This window comes from Zea mays, chromosome 2 (assembly GCF_902167145.1).
Source record: "Zea mays cultivar B73 chromosome 2, Zm-B73-REFERENCE-NAM-5.0, whole genome shotgun sequence".
Taxonomy (NCBI): domain Eukaryota; kingdom Viridiplantae; phylum Streptophyta; class Magnoliopsida; order Poales; family Poaceae; genus Zea; species Zea mays.
In genome coordinates, this window is record NC_050097.1 from 191,376,279 (window position 1) to 191,396,962 (window position 20,684).

Sequence of the window (20,684 nt, forward strand, 5' to 3'; positions counted from 1 at the left end):
CCGCATACCGTACCCCGGAGGGTTTGGAAATGCCTCTATGAAGGCTTCCACCGAAGCGAGGTCGCTTGGTGGGTCGAGGCTGAATCCAAAAGGCACGAGATGGGAATCGGTCGGTACCTCCTGGTCGACGGGCGGTGACGAAGTCGCGTCAGGGGCAGACTGCACCGTCGTCTCGGGTACGAGGGTGACGCCCAGCAAGTCCTTTGCGAGCGTGCTGGCGTCACCCGTCTGCTTGGAGTTGGCGTGTTGCGGGGAAACGGCGCTCGTCTTCGTCTCAAACGCGAGGTCGACGCCCGACGTGTCCCCCGTTGGGGCGCCAGCGCCGTCGATTCGCTCGACAGCCGACGAGATGCCGCCTCCTGCTTGGCCTTGGTTGCCTCGCCTCCTCCTCCGTCGGCGGGGGGGGGGGGGGGCGATGGGACAAACCCGAATGTTGTTCTTCCGCCACGTGGGGAAGACGTCATCGATTCCGCCGCCGGCGGGCGGGTTGTCGGCCGCCATTGTTGCTGTCGCGCGGCGGGGGAAGGAGCATCATGTCGTAGCTGCCGTCGAGGGACATGAACTCAAGACTCCCGAAACGGAGCACCGTCCCGGGCTAGAAAGGTTGCTGGAGACAACCCATCTGGAGCTTGACGGGAAGCTGTTCGTCAACACGCAGCAGGCCCCTACCTGGCGCGCTAACTGTCGGCATTTCGACCCTGGGGGTCCCTGGACCGACGAGTAAATTGTCGCCGCGTGCCCCAGCTTAGATGGGTCGGCGCGAGATGGAGCGCGAAGGGGGGAAACCAGAGGGAGACAGGCGTAAAGGGGAAACCTGCGGCCTTCGTGTTTGTCTCGCGCCCAGGTCGGGTGCGCTTGCTGTAGGGGGTTACAAGCGTCCGCGTGGGAGAGAGCGAGAGGCTTATGCGCGCCGTCCCGTTCCCCCGCGCGGCCAACCTTCTCGTACGAGAGCCCTGGACCTTCCTTTTATAGGCGTAAGGAGAGGGTCCAGGTGTACAATGGGGGAGTAGCAGTGTGCTAACGTGTCTAGCAGAGAGGAGCTAGAGCCCTAAGTACATGCCGTCGTGGCAGCCGGAGAGGTTTTGGCACCCTGTTCATGTGATGTCGTGGCCGTCGGAGGAGCGCTGGAGCCTTGCGGAAGGACAACTGTCGGGGCTGTCGAGTCCTTGCTGACGTCTCCTTGCTTCCGTAAGGGGCCGAGAGCCGCCATCGTCATGGAGCACGCGGGGCGCCATCATTATTTGTTTACCGGGGCGAGCCAGATGGGACGCCGGTCTTGTTTCCAGTAGCCTGAGCTAGCTAGGGGTAGGGTAATGATGGCCCCTCCTGTGACGTGGTCGGTCCGAGCCCTGGGTCGGGCGAGGCGGAGGCTCCTCCGAGGTCGGGGTCGAGTCTGTCTTCCGAGGTCGAGGTCGAGTCCGAGCCCCGGGTCGGGCGAGGCGTAGACCATCGTCTGGGGCCGAGGCCGAGTCCGAGCCCTGGGGTCGGGCGAGGCGGAGTTCGTCGTCTTCTGGGGCCGAGCCCGAGTCCGAGCCCTGGGGTCGGGCGAGGCGGAGTTCGTCGTCTTCCGGGGCCGAGCCCGAGTCCGAGCCCTGGGGTCGGGCGAGGCGGAGTTCGTCGTCTTCCGGGGCCGAGGCCGAGGCCGAGCCCTGGGGTCGGGCGAGGCGGAGCTTCCTATGGCGCCCGAGGCCGGACTTGGCTGCTGTCAGCCTCACTCTGTCGAGCGGCACAGCAGTCGGAGCGACGCAGGCGGCGCTGTCTTCTTGTCAGGTCGGTCAGTGGAGCGGCGAAGTGACTGCGGTCACTTCGGCTCTGTCGACTGAAGAACGCTCGTCAGGATAAGGTGTCAGGCCATCCTCGCATTAAATGCTTCTGCGATACGGTCGGTCGGTGTGGCGATCTGGTTAAGGTTGCTTCTTGGTGAAGACTGGGCCTCGGGCGAGCCGAAGGTGTGTCCGTGGCTTGAGGGGGCCCTCGGGCGAGACATGAATCCTCCGGGGTCGGCTGCCCTTGCCCGAGGCTGGGCTCGGGCGAGGCGAGATAGTGTCCCTTGAGTGGACCGAGCATTGACTTAATCGCACCCATCAGGCCTTTGCAGCTTTGTGCTGATGGAGGTTACCAGCTGAGATTAGGAGTCTTGGGGGTACCCCTAATTATGGTCCCCGACAACTAGCTATAGAAAACACTGTTATAATTGTCCCAAAATAGTACATGTAGGTCTACATAGTGTAGGAACATACCACAAAAAGTTTGGTGACCAAAATAAAAAAAAATAAAAGTATGCTTTGCCGAGTGTCTACATAGGACACTCGACAAAGACTCTCTTTGCCGAGTGCCAGATATTTGACACTCGATAAAGACTGACGGCCGTCAGCTGTAGATGGCCGCTAACGGCCCTTTGCCGAGAGTCATCTTTGCCGAGTGCTTGACGCTCGGCAAAGCAGTCTTTGCCGAGTGCTTGGCTGTGCCGAGTGTCCTACACTCGGTAAATAAGCTCTTTACCGAGCGCAGAACTTTGCCGAGTGCGGCGCTCGGCAAAGTCTTCTTTGCTGAGTGTCCGATAAAAAGCATTCGGCAAAGCCGCCGGCACTCGGCAAAGGCCCGGATTCTGGTAGTGGTCTGACAGCTAACTCTAGCTTTACAAGAATCTCGGTAGGTTGACCTTGTGCTTTGGTTTGACAACAAGCATCAAACCGGTCCATGTAGCTCTTTGGCCATCTTCGGTAAAGCATCGGACTTTGATACTTGACGATTGTAAATACAACCACATCGGATAGGATAGACACACTGTTCACATGAGCAGTCCTACTATCAAGCACATAAGAAACTTTATATAGGATAGGATCGTTAGACCCTGAGCGTTGGTATGACGGGGACCGTCAAACCCGTAAGACGCTGGTGGATACTCTCTATTCACTTGCTTTAGGGCATCGAACCTTGGTCCACGATGGTTTGATGTTGGTTGGCCTCTAGGCGTGAGACCATATAACTTCATAGCTTTCAACGCGACAACGTTGGAAGCTGTGGGGAGAATCTGGCTGTGTAGAGAATCTGAGTATCATTAGGATTACGTGTGAAGTATGCATAAAGTTGTCCATGGGGTTCAGGATCTATAAAGTGACAGATTACTATTATTGCGACGACTCAACCGATTATATGTTTATGTTGATTTTGAATGGTTTTTATCCAAACAAATTTTATAAAAGCTGACTGAAAAGCTGAGTGTTTGACAGTCCGCAACAGCTTTTGGTGGCCAGAAGCTGCGAAAAGCCGAAACAAACATGAGCGTTAACATTCAAACGACTAGTAGTGCATGTAGCGAGCTCTAAGGGCGTCACACCAGTGCGATATGGCCTGACGGTCCTGATTTCTATACTGTGAAGGCATCAAGGGCTAGTTGTCTCTTGGACCTTACATATAGAGCTTGACATATAGAGCTTGTTGGCTAGGATCAGAGTGCGCCTTCAGGCTTCTCATCTTGACATACACCTTAATATACCTAAGAAAATATTTCTCGCTCGTCTCTAGGGATATTGATTCATCCGAAGTGAGATCACGAGTGATCTCTACTGATTTGTATCGAGTTGTTAGACCTAGTGGCACTAATGATTGTACTAAGTTGTAGGATACTTATCGCTCTTCGTGTCTGAGAAGACTGAGAGTAATAGCTTGCCGTGAATAGAATAGTTGTAGATCGCTTCCTCCTCCCCCAGCTCCGGTGCGCTGTATAGTAGAGATACACTAAAACGGTTCTCTAAATATAAGATACAACTAAGATACTCTATTATACAATAGAGTGTCTATAAATATAGTTCACTAAAAAATACAGAAATAAATGCGCTTGTATAATATCATATTAATAGAACAGACGACAAATTTATACAGTGGAAAGTGAGACGTCTATTGTTACTTGGGATACGACTCCATGATTTTTTTTTGTAAACTCTCTCTTTAGATATCTCAAAAACCTCTACATTAAACACTAATGTATATGCCCTTAGGACTTAGGAGGAGGAGCCGCTAGGCCGTTACATACGTGGCAACGCGCGCCACCACGAACGGCGACGGAAATGCGTGATCGGTAGTGAACGGCGGACGAGCATTAGCAGATCAGCGAGCGAACAAAGCTTGGTCGGCACGTGTTCATGGACTCATAATCATCACACACCCATGCATATGCCTGGACAACGATACCCGGCCGCAGTGGCATATATATCCATTTCTGGACTTGGCAGGCTGGCAGCCGAACAAAAAAGGAAAAATCAAGTGATGGATACGACGGAACAACGCGACGAGAAAGATTTTACACACGTACGTAGGAGCAGATAACCACGGCGCCGAAAATCCAGCAGAGGACGGGACGGGACACACACCGATGATCGTGGAATCCGGAAAAAGGGACACTGTTAGGATCGACCGAATCCTTTGTCGTCAAGTTTGCCGCCGCTGCTGGAGCAGCCAGCAGCGTGCGTGCTTTCTAGACACGGTCCGCGTGGCGTGGCATATCTCCTTTTCGCACGGACGTCGTCGTCCATCGGAACCTCGCGGCGTGGTTTTTCCCACGGCGGACGACAAAAGATTCACCCTAGAGAGAGCTAGCTCCTGCTCGTTATGGGAGCTCGGCACTCGGCAGCTCGCTCTGTCGCTCGTGGCCACTAGCTGCTGCTACACAGCCACCATCGCACAGCAAAGGCGCTGCTGCATCGTAAGCTCGTACTAGAACATTACTTTACTTGCCAGGTGCCGATGGGCCAGTGAGGAACAAATGGAGCCACCCCTGCGATGCGAACGAAAAGTGGTTCTTGGTTTGGCACGCAGAATAAAACACGCCATAGCCCCCGTAGCCTTCACCGCGGTGGATTATAGTTGTTGGGTATCAAGTGGGGATCTGTTTTTGGAACAGACTCATGGCGTGCGCAGCACCGGCCAAGTGGTAGGTACCAAAGAGCGCATGCATGGAACCTGTGCACTATAAACTGACAGGCTACACACTGTTCTTCGATCTATAAAGATAAACACTGTTGTAAAAGCCGGTACAAATGAAAGCCAAACTAACAAGCTGTGAAGCTTAATAACCTGCAGGTATACTAGCGGCAATTAACTGTATCGTGCACGCGAGGGACATTATCTCTATGTAAATGAGTGAAGGTTTGATACTCTAGAACGATGGGTCTACCTGACTGCCAGTTAGCAAAATAGAGACAGGCAGTCAAAAAGACATGAGCAATTCATTCGGCTCATCAAAGTAAGGTTACAGTCGGGGGTTTCTGAAATTGAGCTTCAGGTTGTACTGCAGCAGTGCAGGCGGAGCGAGGAAGATAACAGTCTCAGATCGGGCCAACAAATTTAGTTTTAGGGTCTGGTGAATCCACTCACCAAGACGGGCCGGAACAGAGGTTTCTGGCCCATGTGAAATGGGGCCGAACAGGTTTTCCTGCCGTAGGCCCGACTATAGCAGGACACGGTGCTGTTTTAAGCCCAACCGAGCCTGTACAGATTAAAAATTGGCCTAAATTTTTTAGCGAGCAATGGTGTATGATAAGGCCAAATGGTGTTTTTATACAACACTCTTGGGATGAAGGGTTTTAGCGAGCAATGGTGTATGATTAGAAGGGCCATACCTCACACCTTGTAGACAATGGTCTATCCGTTTTGCAATATGCGGACGACACCATCTTATTTTATGGACCATGGTTAGAGCAAGCGAAGAATTTAAAATTATTGCTTAGCGTATTTGAACAACTATATGGTCTAAATAAAAAATCCACAAAAGTGAGATATTTTGTTATGGAGGATTGGAGAAGCTAAACATCACGATTAAAAGTACACCTAGCTCTCTAGATGTGAAATAGGGTCATATCCTTTTTGTATTCAGGAATCCTGATGCATAGCGGCAAACTTCGTAAAGTGGATTAGAGAGGAAAGATTTAGACAAGAACTAAGTGCTTGGAAGACCAAACATATGTCCTACGGAGGTCGTCTGGTCTCAATAAATTCATAACTTGGCAGGCTACCTATATTTATGATGTACTTTTTTGAAATCCCAAAAGGTGAAAACTAGACTATTATCGGTCAATTTTTTTGGCAAGCGGAAATATCGGCTGCCCAAGTGGGACATTCTTTGTCACCCAAAAGATCAAGGTGGTTTAGGTATAACTAACCTTTTGATGAAAAATAAATGCCTCCTTAACAAATGGTTGTTCAAATTACTAAACAAGGAAGGAACTAGGTAGATATTGCTTAGAAATAAATATTTAAGCTCGAAGACCTTATCATAGGTTCAGATTAAACCTAATGATTCATAATATTTTGAAAATTTCTTTTAAAGGTCAAGGAACCATTTCTAAAGTGTGGGACCTTTAAAGTAAAAGATGGCTACGAGACTAGTTTATGGGAGGACAGTGTGATAGGCTCTAAATCCCTTAAGGAGTAATTCTCTATCCTATATAATATAGTCAATTATCCACATATGATAGTGGCGAATGTCTTAAATTACACGTCACTAAATATCTCCTTTAGGAGAGCCTTGGCGGGTGATAAATTGGTGGCCTGGTATAACCTAGTAGCAAAAGTCTCCATATTAAATTTATCATAGAAAAGGATGTATTTACTTGGAGTTTGCATAAACATGAGCAATTCTCAGTGAGGTCCATGTATCAGTTTCTAAGGAGCCAGGGTTCCTTGTTCTCTAATAAGTTTATATGGAAACTAAAAATCCCGTCAATGATAAAGTTTTTTTTGTATTTTCAGCATAAAGTAATTTTAACAAAATATAACCTAGCTAAAAAAATTGGATCGAACATCAAATATGTTGTTTTTGTGATAAACAACTAAACACATCTTCTTTGACTGCCAGCATGCTAGGATTGTTTGGAGAATAGCACAGATTCCTATTGGGGGTAAATCCACTAAGATCCACAACCCATTTGTCCATAAATTGGTTGACATGAATAGGAAGTAGAGAACGAAAAGAGTTTTTTTGCAGGAGTGGCAGCTATGTTATGGTTAATTTGGTGCACACATAATGATGTCATTTTTGAGAAAAAGCGATAGCTTCCTTCTTACAAGTTGTCTTCAAGAAAGTTTATTGGTTGCGTTTTTGGGCGCTACTACAACGTGAAGATTCAAGATAGACTTTTCGATCTAATAAGAAGATAAATATATAAGATCACAAACGAGATACTAGAGACTTGATATTAGTTAATGAGACCAAACAAATTTGCCGATGTCGCGACACCCACCATTCCATGATCTGGCGATACACCATCTCCCGGCGGTGAACATGTCTTATATAATGTTCAAATACAACACTGCTATCAGTACCTAGAGGGAGATCTACATTACAAATTAGTTGGCATAGTTCGTTATGAGCAACACCAGGATTGTAATCCACGAATGAACAGATCCATCACTGTTAAATTGAATCTAGCAATATGTCAAGCTTTCAACGCACATGTTTTATGATGTATTTTTAAATGGTCGATACCAACAATTGATACATCAGTAAGTTGAGCATTACAGAAATGCCAATAGGTGGCATACCTTATCTTCTCACGATTGACGTCTTTGAACAACCATTCGAAGTCGTTTCGTACATCATGGGTGCTCTTGCAACCCTTCTTGTGGCAAACAGTGTTGGTGGCTCGCGTGACTGTGGCTTAGCTTCCCAAGACATCATCAGCATTGGTGGGACTTGGGGATCTACAAATGAATAACCCACGTTGTCATCTCAGGGATATCAGTCCATGGATGACAAGACGTTGTCACACGTCGCACAACCACATGAAGTCTTTGAGACGGGCAACATGGAGGACGGGCAAGGCCGCGTCGATGTGAAGGACGGACGAGGTTAGAGAGGACGAGCGCAACCAAGGAAGATAGCATAGGCCACGTCAGTGGCGGATCCAGAAACAGATCATGAGGGGGCTACGAAACTAAAGCTATAAAATTCTTTTAAAAAACAATCTAATTGATGTTAATATAACACAATTAGCAAGATAAAACTTAAATACTCAAAAGGCATGTAGCCTAAATAAGTCGGCACGAATTCTACAAATATAATAATAAATAATCAATACATATCGTTCTGATTCTTGATAAGGAATATATCCATCCTATCCCTATAAACATAAAATTTAATTTTATCAACTAACCTACTAACCTAGCAGATAATTGATTAAACCAAAATACCAAATAATCTCACCTTCTTATTTAGCACAGTAGCTCTAGCAGCCCCAGGCACATAGCAAACTAGCAGCAGAAGCAGTGCAACCGGATTCATTGGTTCACTTTTCATCAATCAGCAGGGACAAGGAGGCTTCACGAGGTGTATAGCATGCTCACACATGACGCCTCCACACTCCACTTCACGGAGCAGCCAACAAGCACCGAGCAGGCGAGCAGCCAGTGGGGGAGGCGACACCTGATTGAGTCCTGATCCCTGATGGAGTGAGGGAGCGGGACTGAGGACAGCGGCCGGTGTGGGGGAGGACAGGAGGAGCCGAGGGCGCAGGCTACACTGCCGATGTGCCGCAACGCGTGCGGGAGGAGCCATGGGCGCAGCGCGGACGTGCAGTGCGGAGGGATGAAGAGCGGCCAGCAGCGGCTGGGCGCGTGTGAAGAGGTGATGTGAGAATCTGACCTAGCTTTTTAGATTTTTATGGGTCAAATTTACTATATATCAATGTTTCTAATGGACCACGATCGGGGCTGCAGCCTGGACAGCCCCGATCGCACATCCACCCCTGGCCCAGGTCATAATTGTCAGCCAGAAAGAAGATACATAAAAGAGATGACAAATATATCTCACATACCATTTTTTTAATAAGATTAAATAGCAAGGGATTTTCTCTACATAGATCTCTTCTATTTTCTTTGTTACCAAATCAGCTTTGAAGGTGCACCAACGGAAAATCTGTTCGCCGCGTCCATGACTCCCAGTCCCTGGTCCCTGCACGTCTGCACTGTACCGGCAACCCCATCCCCATGCACAACACGGCTCAGACCCCACGTACCTTTTTATCCCCCTCTTTAATGTGCCACGATAGCATTACACTTTCCGCCATCATCCATATGTCGTCGCTCTCGTTAGAAGCAACGGAGCTTATCCATCGTTAGTCCGTTACAACGATCCGCCGGCGCCAAACGACCGCCGGATCCAATATAAATACCCTTGCACAGGCATGGTGATCGACACACAGCCAAAGTACAAGACTCACTTGCATTTTTGGCACACCAGCACAGAAGAAGAAAAAAAAAACAGGCACTGAGCTGAGATGGCGAAGCACTTGGCTGCCATGTGCAGGTGCAGCCTCCTAGTGCTTGTACTGCTCTGCTTGGGCTCCCAGCTGGCCCAATCCCAGGTCCTCTTCCAGGTACCTGCGCAGCGTCCTCGTCTCTTCCCGGCCGATCGCTCAACATTAATCAGGCGTGCTAGATAGCACAAGTCTGGATTTAATTTTGATGCTGATATATATATGCTGCGTGTCTGCGTGCAGGGGTTCAACTGGGAGTCGTGGAAGAAGCAAGGTGGGTGGTACAACTACCTCCTGGGGCGGGTGGACGACATCGCCGCGACGGGGGCCACGCACGTCTGGCTCCCGCCGCCGTCGCACTCGGTGGCGCCGCAGGGGTACATGCCCGGCCGGCTCTACGACCTGGACGCGTCCAAGTACGGCACCCACGCGGAGCTCAAGTCGCTCACCGCGGCGTTCCACGCCAAGGGCGTCCAGTGCGTCGCCGACGTCGTGATCAACCACCGCTGCGCCGACTACAAGGACGGCCGCGGCATCTACTGCGTCTTCGAGGGCGGCACGCCCGACAGCCGCCTCGACTGGGGCCCCGACATGATCTGCAGCGACGACACGCAGTACTCCAACGGGCGCGGGCACCGCGACACGGGGGCCGACTTCGCCGCCGCGCCCGACATCGACCACCTCAACCCGCGCGTGCAGCAGGAGCTCTCGGACTGGCTCAACTGGCTCAAGTCCGACCTCGGCTTCGACGGCTGGCGCCTCGACTTCGCCAAGGGCTACTCCGCCGCCGTCGCCAAGGTGTACGTCGACAGCACCGCCCCCACCTTCGTCGTCGCCGAGATATGGAGCTCCCTCCACTACGACGGCAACGGCGAGCCGTCCAGCAACCAGGACGCCGACAGGCAGGAGCTGGTCAACTGGGCGCAGGCGGTGGGCGGCCCCGCCGCGGCGTTCGACTTCACCACCAAGGGCGTGCTGCAGGCGGCCGTCCAGGGCGAGCTGTGGCGCATGAAGGACGGCAACGGCAAGGCGCCCGGGATGATCGGCTGGCTGCCGGAGAAGGCCGTCACGTTCGTCGACAACCACGACACCGGCTCCACGCAGAACTCGTGGCCATTCCCCTCCGACAAGGTCATGCAGGGCTACGCCTATATCCTCACGCACCCAGGAACTCCATGCATCGTAAGTCCCCAACCGGGTCGGTCCATCACCAAATCCAGAATCCTGGCCGACACACTGACACTCTTGTCCTTGCATCTGTAATTCAGTTCTACGACCACGTTTTCGACTGGAACCTGAAGCAGGAGATCAGCGCGCTGTCTGCGGTGAGGTCAAGAAACGGGATCCACCCGGGGAGCGAGCTGAACATCCTCGCCGCCGACGGGGATCTCTACGTCGCCAAGATTGACGACAAGGTCATCGTGAAGATCGGGTCACGGTACGACGTCGGGAACCTGATCCCCTCAGACTTCCACGCCGTTGCCCATGGCAACAACTACTGCGTTTGGGAGAAGCACGGTCTGAGAGTTCCAGCGGGGCGGCACCACTAGACTAGACTAGACCCATATTCCGCCCAACTCCTACAGATAATTCTCTTTTCAGGTCCATTTTGAACCTGGAAAAGAAATTTAAGAGAGGCTAAATAACCGGAATACGATTGTACTGAGCTTCTTTCAGCTAATTATTGAAAGAAGATTATAATGTTTGGATGTACTATTAATTATGTTGGCATGGGGATTTTTGTAACCTCTTAAAACGAGGAAATAAAGACTGTTCTTATTAAGCTGAACTCCCGCTGACGTTAAGCTAGAGAAACTCCTTCCATAATTAACTTGCTAAACCAGTAAGTTTAGCAAGTTTACAAAACAAGTGGCAACCTCAAATTTATTTCTCTCCTAATAGTTTCACTTTCTAAACATTTCTGGAGTGAAAATTCTAAACCATCTCTAATCAACCAAATCTCGCCATTTATCGTATTCTGACTTGAAACTATATATTATTTCTTACATTACTCATGTGTCTAGTTTACTTTGATCCAGTTCCCTTGACTATAAATATATATGATGAGTTGAAGAGGATATTTGATAACTTCTTATTTCTAGGAGCTTTTTTTATATCAAACTGTTCAATATAATTTTTTCCTAAAAATGGAAACAGAGAGTTGTTTTGCAAAACTTCTAGACCACTCGAGTCTTTCTAAGGGGGTGTTTGGTTTTTAGGGACTAATTTTTAGTCCCTCCACTTAATTCCATTTTAGTCCCTAAATTACTAAATATAGAAACTAAAACTCTATTTTAGTTTCCCTATTTAACAATTTATGAACTAAAATGAAATTAAGTGGAGGGACTAAAGTTTAGTCCATATAAACCAAACACTCCCTAAAGCTCAAAGTTCAAATCATCATTTAGAGTCATTTCGCTTTCTATATCTTTACTCTTCAATAAATTTCCTAGATATTATTGTAGGCACTCTAGAGAGCCATTCTTGTTTTCGATATTTCACTAGTGAGAAATCTAAAATAACAATAGATATAATTAAATAACCAAATAAACAAGTTAATGGAAGGTATTTTTTTTTTACCAAAATCTCTTAAAATGTCTTCAGTGGATCGTGTAAAATAGGAGACGAGTAACTGTAGATGACATTGAGAGTGATGCTTGAAATAGAGGATGAGATAAAGAAAAATATATGAGATCTACTACAGATGGCCGAACCCTGCCACCAAAATCTTGGTATTCAAGAAAAGTTTGTCAATAATATAATGTTTGGATTGCACCAATGCCAAAAGACCAAAAAGAGGGGCAGGGGAATCCAACTAATGTGCCAATGACCGCTCACCAAGAATCCGGCGGTCAATCTCACTAGCCCCACGATTTTTTTTTAAAAAAATATGTTTGCACCGTTTTATGGAGAAATTACAGAATTATACTCATAAGTCTTACATATAACATTTTTTACCGAGTCCAAATCAAATTAGCATTTAGTCTCTTGTGACGAGATCCATTTTTTAAAAATAAATCTGCCTTCAAAGTATCTCGACATTTTAGTTCCTTATTCTGTCATAGATTTAAATTTAGGATCATATCGTTCCTTGAGGATCTTTAGTTGTTTTTTTCACCTAAAATATTCTCAAGTTTATCACAATCTGTACTACTCCTTAAGAGTACAACGAGGGCGTCCACCGAGGGTCGTGCCCCCGCTCGCCCCCTCCACGCCCACGCCCGCGCCCGTCTGCGTCCATCCCCTTCGTCTTCCCACCCCAGATTTCCGCGCTCGTGAGAGCCACCCAGAGATTGCTCCCCCCTCTGCCCCCGCCACCGCCCCCGTCCTCACGATGCCCCCGCCCCTCTCGCCATTCTCGCGTCCGCGTCGCGCCCCATCCCCGGAGAACTCGCGTCGGCGCCATTCCCCCGCAATGCCCTGCGCCCTACCCGCACGCCATCATCGCGTAGGTCGTCCGTCCATCCCTCCCCCTCCCGAGATTGCCGTGTGATGGCAGCACACCCCGCCCCTGAGATCGAGATTGCCTCCGCCCTCACTCGTCATCTCCACCCCCACTTCACGGTCGTCCTCCCCCCGCTCGCGATGACTAACCCCACTCCCCCCGCCGCCGCCGCCGATGAACCACTAATTGCCTTCCCTGTTGAGGAGTTCGGGTGGGAGCAGGTCGCGTCCCACTCCACTGCCGCTATGGAAGCCCGAAGCCCGAGTGAAGGTGGTCGCCTAAAAAACCCTAGCACTCACCCCGCATCCTGCTATCCTCTCCATCTACACCCGCTCCCGCTTTTCTGCTTCCACCACTGCCTATCCCCACCGCGGGTGCAGCCACCGATGCGAGGGCGAAGCGGGCCGACACAGTATCTACAGCGGCGGCGCCTGAAATTTCGACCTCCGGTGGCGACTCCGCAGGGAACGACATAGTGGCGGATGTGCTGTTGGGGAACGCACAAGTCGTCGTCAGCAAGACGAAGAAAGCAACGCCATCTCCGGAGAAGCCGCAGGCAAAGACCGATCGTGCGAAGGTCGAGCCGGAGGTCGAGGTCCAAGCGGGCGTCGTCCCTAGCGAAGTGCTCTCTCTCATCTCCTCCTCCCTCTCTCTTGTGGAGACAATTGGGCTGCCATCGTTGCAGTCCTACGCGGCAACGCCTAGGTCGCCCTTAGCCACGACGAGCAGCACTAGGTACGCCTGCCCTCTGGTGTTCCTTTTTTAATGTGCGCAACTGAGCACCCAAACCCTAGATGGAAGGCACGAACTTGGGCGGCGCAGACAAGCTTGTCGAGCTTGGTCGATGGTGGCTGGTGCTCCATCCGCTCCTTGGGGTGGTCGTGGCTGAAGCCCCTGCAACAGCGACTTCATCCCCTGCTGTGAGATCAGAGAGTTTTGGTCTGTGATTTACATAATATAGGCACCTGCACTTCTATTTCCTGCAGCAAACCAACACATCTGACATGCTGGATTTGGCTGTCGACTACATCAAGGGTCTCCAGAAGCAAGTTAAGGTAAGCAATCCAATAGTAAGGTCCTTAATAAGAGAAAGACAAACCGACCCTGAGTAGTAAGGTCTAAAACCAAGCTATATTGATTTGTTGCGCTTTAAACTAAAATGAGAAAGTTGTGCATAGCGTTCTGTTTTAGACTTATCTGAAATACACACTCGGAACACAGAGTTTGAGAGTTCGTTTCTGCTATCTGTTCACTGAAGGTGCTAAAGGAGAGCCAAGATAATTGCACCTACTCAGCAAGCAAGAACCGGCAGCACTCCTGCTGAAACCGTAATGCTCACTGTACATTACCTCGAAAGCATGTCCACTCGGGAAAGAAAAAGATGTAAGACAACTCTCATGCATGTTGTTTCATGAGGTTTTGAACTGCAGCAGTTGAGAGGCTTTATCTACCAGCAGATAGCAGATATAGGCACCCGCTGTTACAAATAATTGCACAGTTCTTGTCCCATTATGCTATAAAATATGATGTGTTGTTCTTAGCTCAATATGCTGTAAGGTCTTCTTAACTATTGATCATCTACCTATGCCTTAATTCATATACTTCAAATTTTCAAAATAATCTTCACTGTTAGTCATGAAAAGTTTCTATCTGTGCATTTGGAACAAAGAAAACCAGCACTCTCAGGATAAATTATCTACTATCTTGCTAGATTAAAATCCAAGGAGATTCTACGAGGTTTTGGCAATTTCTAGAGATTCAACAAAGAAAATTTGCTTGACACATCAGAAGAACTCATTTTGCAGGGTTTTTGATAAAATTCTTGCCCTTCTTTTGGTATGTGGTTGCTTCTAGATGCGTCACTTTAATCTATATGTTCTAGAGTTAATTTCCAATGCTTTCAGGCTAGCTTGAGGGAAAATTCTCTTGTAATAAGGGCAAAAGCCTTACGTGTGGTGAGTATTTGTTTAACCTATGAAATCATATGTTTTGCAGCTTTTAATTTGGACATCATTCATCAGTATTTAGGACAAATCTATAGGTCAGCAGTATAGTTATAGTTAATTAGGATAAGAATTATGCTTCTCTATTAACCTATATCCCCTTCTTGAGCCTCAATTGCAGTGACATAAAATGTTGATGCTGCTTAGTGCCTTCCCGGAAAGTCTCAATATCTAGGAATGGTATTTGTTTTAGTCCTCACTTTTTAGATTTTGTTTTTGTAATATTCCCATTATAGTATAATTTGATCAGGAGTTTGTGCCATTTCCTTCCAGCCTATTTCACTGCCTCTACGCTTATACTTGCTCGGTTTGCCTTGTAATATGTTTTTTCTTTCACAGCCAACGTTGTGACGGAGAGCAACCTACATGGCTTGAGGGAACTTTATTTGCTCATGTTCGGGATGGCCAACCTCCAACCTTGCTGACATCTATAGCTTCCTCAAGACCTGCATGTGTCCTCAGTTGGAGCGCCTCTTTGTGCAGGACTCTGTTTTCTCCAAGATATGTTTCTCCATTTTTCTTGACTAAGCTTTCGCCTATCTACATAACTCCTTAATTGCTGCATGATCTGAAAATATCAGATCTTAACAGAAAAATAGAGAAAGTAAGGCGTGCTCTGCAGACAGATAGCAAGTGACACTGAAAATAGATAGTTCTGAAAATCGTCGTGGTCATGTTGTTGCAATGCGTGCTCGGGTAATGTTGCTTCCCATTGTTTTTAGTTTTCATCCCTTTTCACTATAAATTGTTCTACCTATTGCATTATTTATCAGAATATTTGCACATGGGTGTCATGGATTGACAGGATTGTTGATAAATTGCGCTGAGAACTTTATTATTCTTGGCTTGAATTCATTGCAGTTAAAAATGTTTAGTCGAATGGCTACATTGAAAGATGATGGAACTGTAGTTGTCGATATCCCTACTACTATTGAAGCTGCATCACTTGATCTTCATTCAGAGGATCACCAGAATGTGGCCTTTGGTGGCGAACCATTGGACTCTTCAGATCTTCAGGATAGACCATGTTGGGGACTTGTTCTCAAATGCTATGAGTTAAGAACAAGGCAACACAGAAAATGTTAAACATTAAGATCCTTCGTCCTTCGAAGCATTATTTCCCTTAGGATATAACGATCTCCGGACGAAGGTCATGAAGGATTAACCTTCATCACTACAATATACATTAGTAAAAGACGAAGCATATGAAACATAAAAGATAGCGTGAATAATCATATAACATTATTCATTTAACTTTATTAACTCATCATAAAGAAATAGAAACAATATTGAATTATAAATGTACCTTCGGCTTGGAAGGAGATGAAAATACAAGTGTGACGCAAAAGCAAATGCCAAGTCAGCGTAAACAGTACGGGGGTACTGTTCACCTATTTATAGGCACGGGGTACAACCCATACAAAATTACATACATGCCCTTTACATTTGGTGATAATTCTATAGCATTCTATCGAGGTCTAAATGGCCTTTTCATCTTTAAGTCGGTTCCCCTTTCTGCGAACATGCCGAAGCTTTCCTGCTTCACAGCTTCGGCACTGTGTCAACCTTCGTATCTTTTGAGCTTCTCCCTTTCTGATTCAAGTCCGAAGATACCTGTTCACACATTATACTCCAGAAACATTGTTAAATCATGTTTTTGAGGACCTTCGGAAGCCGAAGGCCCCCAACAGACCACCAATGCAAATTGCTATGCTGATTGTTGGTACAAGAGGGGATGTGCAGCCATTCATAGCTATAGGAAAATGTTTGCAGGTGAGCACGTTATCAAATTCTTTTGATATGATATGATCCTTTCACTTATTTAGATTTCTCATGGTGGTTAGTTAAAAGATTGTGCCTATAGAAGATCAGTATGTGGGCCAATTTATTTATGATGAGTAAGCTAACAAAGCATTCAGAGCATGTCATGATAAAAGATTATATGCATGTTATAACTAATTGTTGAGGGTCCAGCACAGTATAAGGGAGCCAGTATACTAATTGTTGTTTTTTTTCATCAAATGGAACTGCAACATGCTAATTGTTTTATGTTTTATTCAAGATGAGTAACAATTAATTCTGTTAGCAGGACTACGGTCATCGTGTTAGATTAGCAACCCATGCCAACTTCAAGGACTTCGTGATGACTACTGGGTTGGAGTTTTATCCCCTTGGTGGAGACCCAAAAATTCTTGCTGGATGTATGTGAGTGTAGTGTTCGATTGTTTTTGTGCTTTCACCTTGGAGTTTGCTATAAATAGATCTTGCATAACAGTACAGGGTTGTAGAAAAATTAGCAGTGCCCGTACTCTGATTATCAAGCTCTATGTTCATTTTTTTGTTGTATATGCGCATTGTTTCTACAGTTTTTGCTTTGTCCAGTTGCGTGATTGCAGCATCCTCGTGAGATTATAACGTTAGGTCAATGAAATTTAGAATTATGGGGAATATGGAGTAATATCGAGAGACTGGTGTAGAGGTGGGATTTAGTAATATGGAGTAACGACTTGGTTTCTCTGCAGCTACTTCAATTCCTTGCAGAGCGAGTGCTTCCATGTGTGCTTCTTCTCGGATGTGAACATGGTTATCTCGGCACCTACGGTGAGTGGGAAGACCGTACTATTTGAACTCCGCATTCTGAGGCTCCTCTCAAGGTTCCTTTCACCAGATTGGAGGTTCAATTTAAATAAAGGAGCTCTGAAAACAGTATGTGCCGATTCAGCATGCCATTTCTAGAAAATAATAAGGGGCTCCCCGTTGCGTTGTGGTTTGTCGGCCCCACGTTCGCCGTGCTCATGGCCTCGTCTTCAAGGAAGGTATGCTGATCTTGCTGCTTCTTCAAGGAAGATGTTGGCAGTAACTGCATCCATTCCACCCACAGGTCTCTGCTATGGGAACTGGAAGCTGCATCTTGACGTTTCTTATCCCTGGGCTTCTTCTTGGGCATTTGGTCACTCAGAAACCACTAGCATTTATCTCCATAAACTGTTGGTATATGCTTCTGTTGTCTTACAATCTTTATGGTCTTACAATATGTGCAGTCTGGTTTAATGGATAACAGCACAAAGGCAGATCTTTTAGGACCGTGGATGCTTCTTTTCACAATCTTCGTCTCTAGAAAATTCTAGCAGCCCATCAAGGTAAAGAATCTCTCACATTGACAGCAGAGCAGATACCCTGCTTCCTGTTTCGAACCTGACCAACCAGGGTGCCATCAGAGACAAATATGTTTTCATGTTCAACACGCTCCTTGAAGAGGAAAATAAGGCTTGGATCCAGAAACTCGAGAGGCAAAAAGGGCAAGAGTTGTTTGAGTAGATATTGTAGCTTGTCTTGGTCTAGCCAATAGTTCGTCCGTGAAAATTTGACAATACACACAAGACATGAAGATGAGAATACGTTCCAATAGAGATGTAATTACAAATCTGTTAGATCACAAGTAAGATGTAACTAAATAAATCTGTTTTTTTTTGTTATAGTCGTTGACAATATTTTAGTTTGTTGCTCCCATGCCTTAATCAAGTAAATGCAAAATTCACTACTTGATTGGAAGGTGGAGAAAACAAAAAAATTATCTATGAACGTACATATCATGAGCAAACAGATAATGGTAACAGAAACAGAAGACCACATTCGCTTGCATGATAATGGTCCATCCATCGAGTTCAGTCTAAAACTACCAAACTTAATCACCACCCAAAGGGTGCAAGCAATTCCTTAATAGTTCTCACATACAATACAACTCTGGTACATATAAGCCTCGGAATGCCTTAAACAATTGATAGATCCCCAAGACATTGGCTACTACTTGGTAGCACCGAATCGCACGGTATACCATGTAGACTGTTCTGGTAATCTACTACTACTTTGTAAGGACGTAACGTAGACGTCCACAGTTACGACATGCCCTCGCCCTGGAAATCTCGCCGCCCTCGCGAATCGTCCCTGTCCTAGGAAATATCGTCGTCTTGCGTCCGCCGCCCCAAAACCTCGCCCCCTCCCCCCATCCCCCTAGAGACAGACGCTAGCGAGCACCGTGGGGATTTCTCCTTGCAGGCGGTTGCCTGAGAGGTCAAGCACGTGGAGGTGGCGCAACACCCAGATCGCAGGATGGAGAGCGTGTGGGATGGAAGGGCGAGCACACAAAACCCCCTCCCCACGTTGTAGAGGAAAGTGCGGGGTGTTGACTCTGGTGGTTGGGAGGAGGCGTCGCGACCTTGACATGATAATAGATTGCTAGGGTCACTCATCAAATATTATTACGTGCCGTCGTAACGCACGGGCACCCTACTAGTACAACCTATATCTGCTAGAGGCACCGTGATCCTATCATCACTCCAGTATCAATCGTTTACATCAAACCTTCCCATATAATAAATTGTGGAATCATCACTCCAGTTGGTTAGCTTTTAGTCATAAACGTGCTATGCGTGCATTATAATTTATTGTTGGCACCCATGCTATAACCACATTTGCTTTCACTCGTGACTTGCTTTTTAAGAATAAATTGGCATACTATCTCATGTTTGGCATATGTGTTGCTTGTTTAAAAAACAGTTTACCTGATAAGTTGGTAAAAACAACTTTTGCTTATTATTTCCTTTTATTTTATTCTAAAAAGCAGTTAAATTGATAAACTGTTACAAAAGTGTCATGTTGAAGATGTTGAGGAATGAGGAAAAATATTAATCTGGCCAAAAGAGCCTTTATAGACATGCAGAACCTAGACTCTTACTCTGGAGGAAAATTTAGGAAAAAGGCTAAAGGAGAATGTCAAGATTTTGGAGAAGGTAATCTGGTTCAAGATAACCAGATACGCTCCTCTTCCAAAATCACTGAGAAAATTTCTACTCCTAGAAAAAATGAAGATGTATGTTACAAATAAGGAGAGATAGAAAAATCAAAAAGAGATGACAATGATGTTAATCTTGATTTTGATGCAAGTGATGATGACCTACTCAGCTCTCAAGAATATGATGTTCTTATTAAAGAGATGGGTTGGACATTGTAAGGGCTCAGGAAGGCCTAATGGAAATTAAAGAAGACCTCATTACCAATGAAACCATTCAAGCATGAAAAAAAAAACAAAAAGGGCAAGGGGAAAGCTATTGACAAGAATGAAGGCACTAGAAAGAGTACAAGACTCGAGGTTGCTGAAGCTATGAAGATAGCTAATAAAGCCATAAACAGGGAAGCCAAGGATGCATGCCCCAACAAAGGTATGGATACTAACCCTTTCACTATTCTAAATTTTGATGATAAAATCCTTTTAGATATTTCTTGTATGTTGAAAGTTAATTTGGGAGCAACCGAAGAGGAAATTAACACCTCTCTTGTTCATATTAAAGATATGGAAAAAATAGAGCCAATTTGATTTCTTCTTGTTAGAATCAGGATCTCTCTCTCTCTCTTGGAAGAGGATAGATGTTTTATGAAACTATTTCTGAACCTGTAGATAAAATTATTCGTGATATTCTTGATAGTGATTCAAACAATGAATCTATATCCCCCACTGTCAAGAAAAAACGATATCAAAAAAGATAAAAAATTCTCTAAGGAAGAAAAGGAGAATTGACTCACCCAAATTTAGATGCACACCTAATAGGAGGAGAGGTCATAAGAATAAAGCTCTAGACAATCAAAATTCAGAATGATAGGAATCTCTTTGAATTGTCAAGGTTTACAATATGTTTGAAGACTTCTTTAAAAGAATTTAGCTATTGAGAGGTTGAATTATGGGGTTGTCACCTTAATCCCTAAGGTTGAGAATGCAATGGAAATAAAAACCTATAGACCCATTTGCTTGCTGAATGTGTGCTATAAGATTATCACAAAAGTCCTCAACAATAGGTTAATGTCTTGTATCACTAATGTTATTAGTGATCAACAGTTTGGGTTCATCAAAGGGAGATTTATCTTGGACTGTGTAGTAGCTCTTCATGAAATTGTTCATGAAGTCAAAAAGATAAAACACAATGGAAT

At 46.2% G+C, this 20,684-nt stretch overlaps 1 protein-coding gene across 1 annotated transcript; it reads left to right on the top strand.

Annotated features, from left to right (window-relative positions):
* The first annotated feature begins 9,205 nt into the window (after positions 1-9,205).
* LOC542522 (alpha-amylase) lies at positions 9,206-11,035 on the top strand. The gene is made up of 3 exons (NM_001112069.2): positions 9,206-9,374; positions 9,498-10,436; positions 10,523-11,035. The coding sequence occupies exons 1-3, from the start codon at positions 9,276-9,278 to the stop codon at positions 10,802-10,804; spliced, it is 1,320 nt and encodes a 439-aa protein (NP_001105539.2). The 5' UTR covers positions 9,206-9,275; the 3' UTR covers positions 10,805-11,035.
* The last annotated feature ends 9,649 nt before the right edge of the window (positions 11,036-20,684 follow it).

Coding starts and splice junctions, on each gene's coding strand:
- LOC542522 (NM_001112069.2), top strand. CDS start 9,276: ATGGCGAAGCACTTGGCTGCCATGTGCAGGTGCAGCCTCCTAGTGCTT. Junction 9,375..9,497: donor AATCCCAGGTCCTCTTCCAG/GTACCTGCGCAG, acceptor GTCTGCGTGCAG/GGGTTCAACTGGGAGTCGTG. Junction 10,437..10,522: donor ACCCAGGAACTCCATGCATC/GTAAGTCCCCAA, acceptor TCTGTAATTCAG/TTCTACGACCACGTTTTCGA.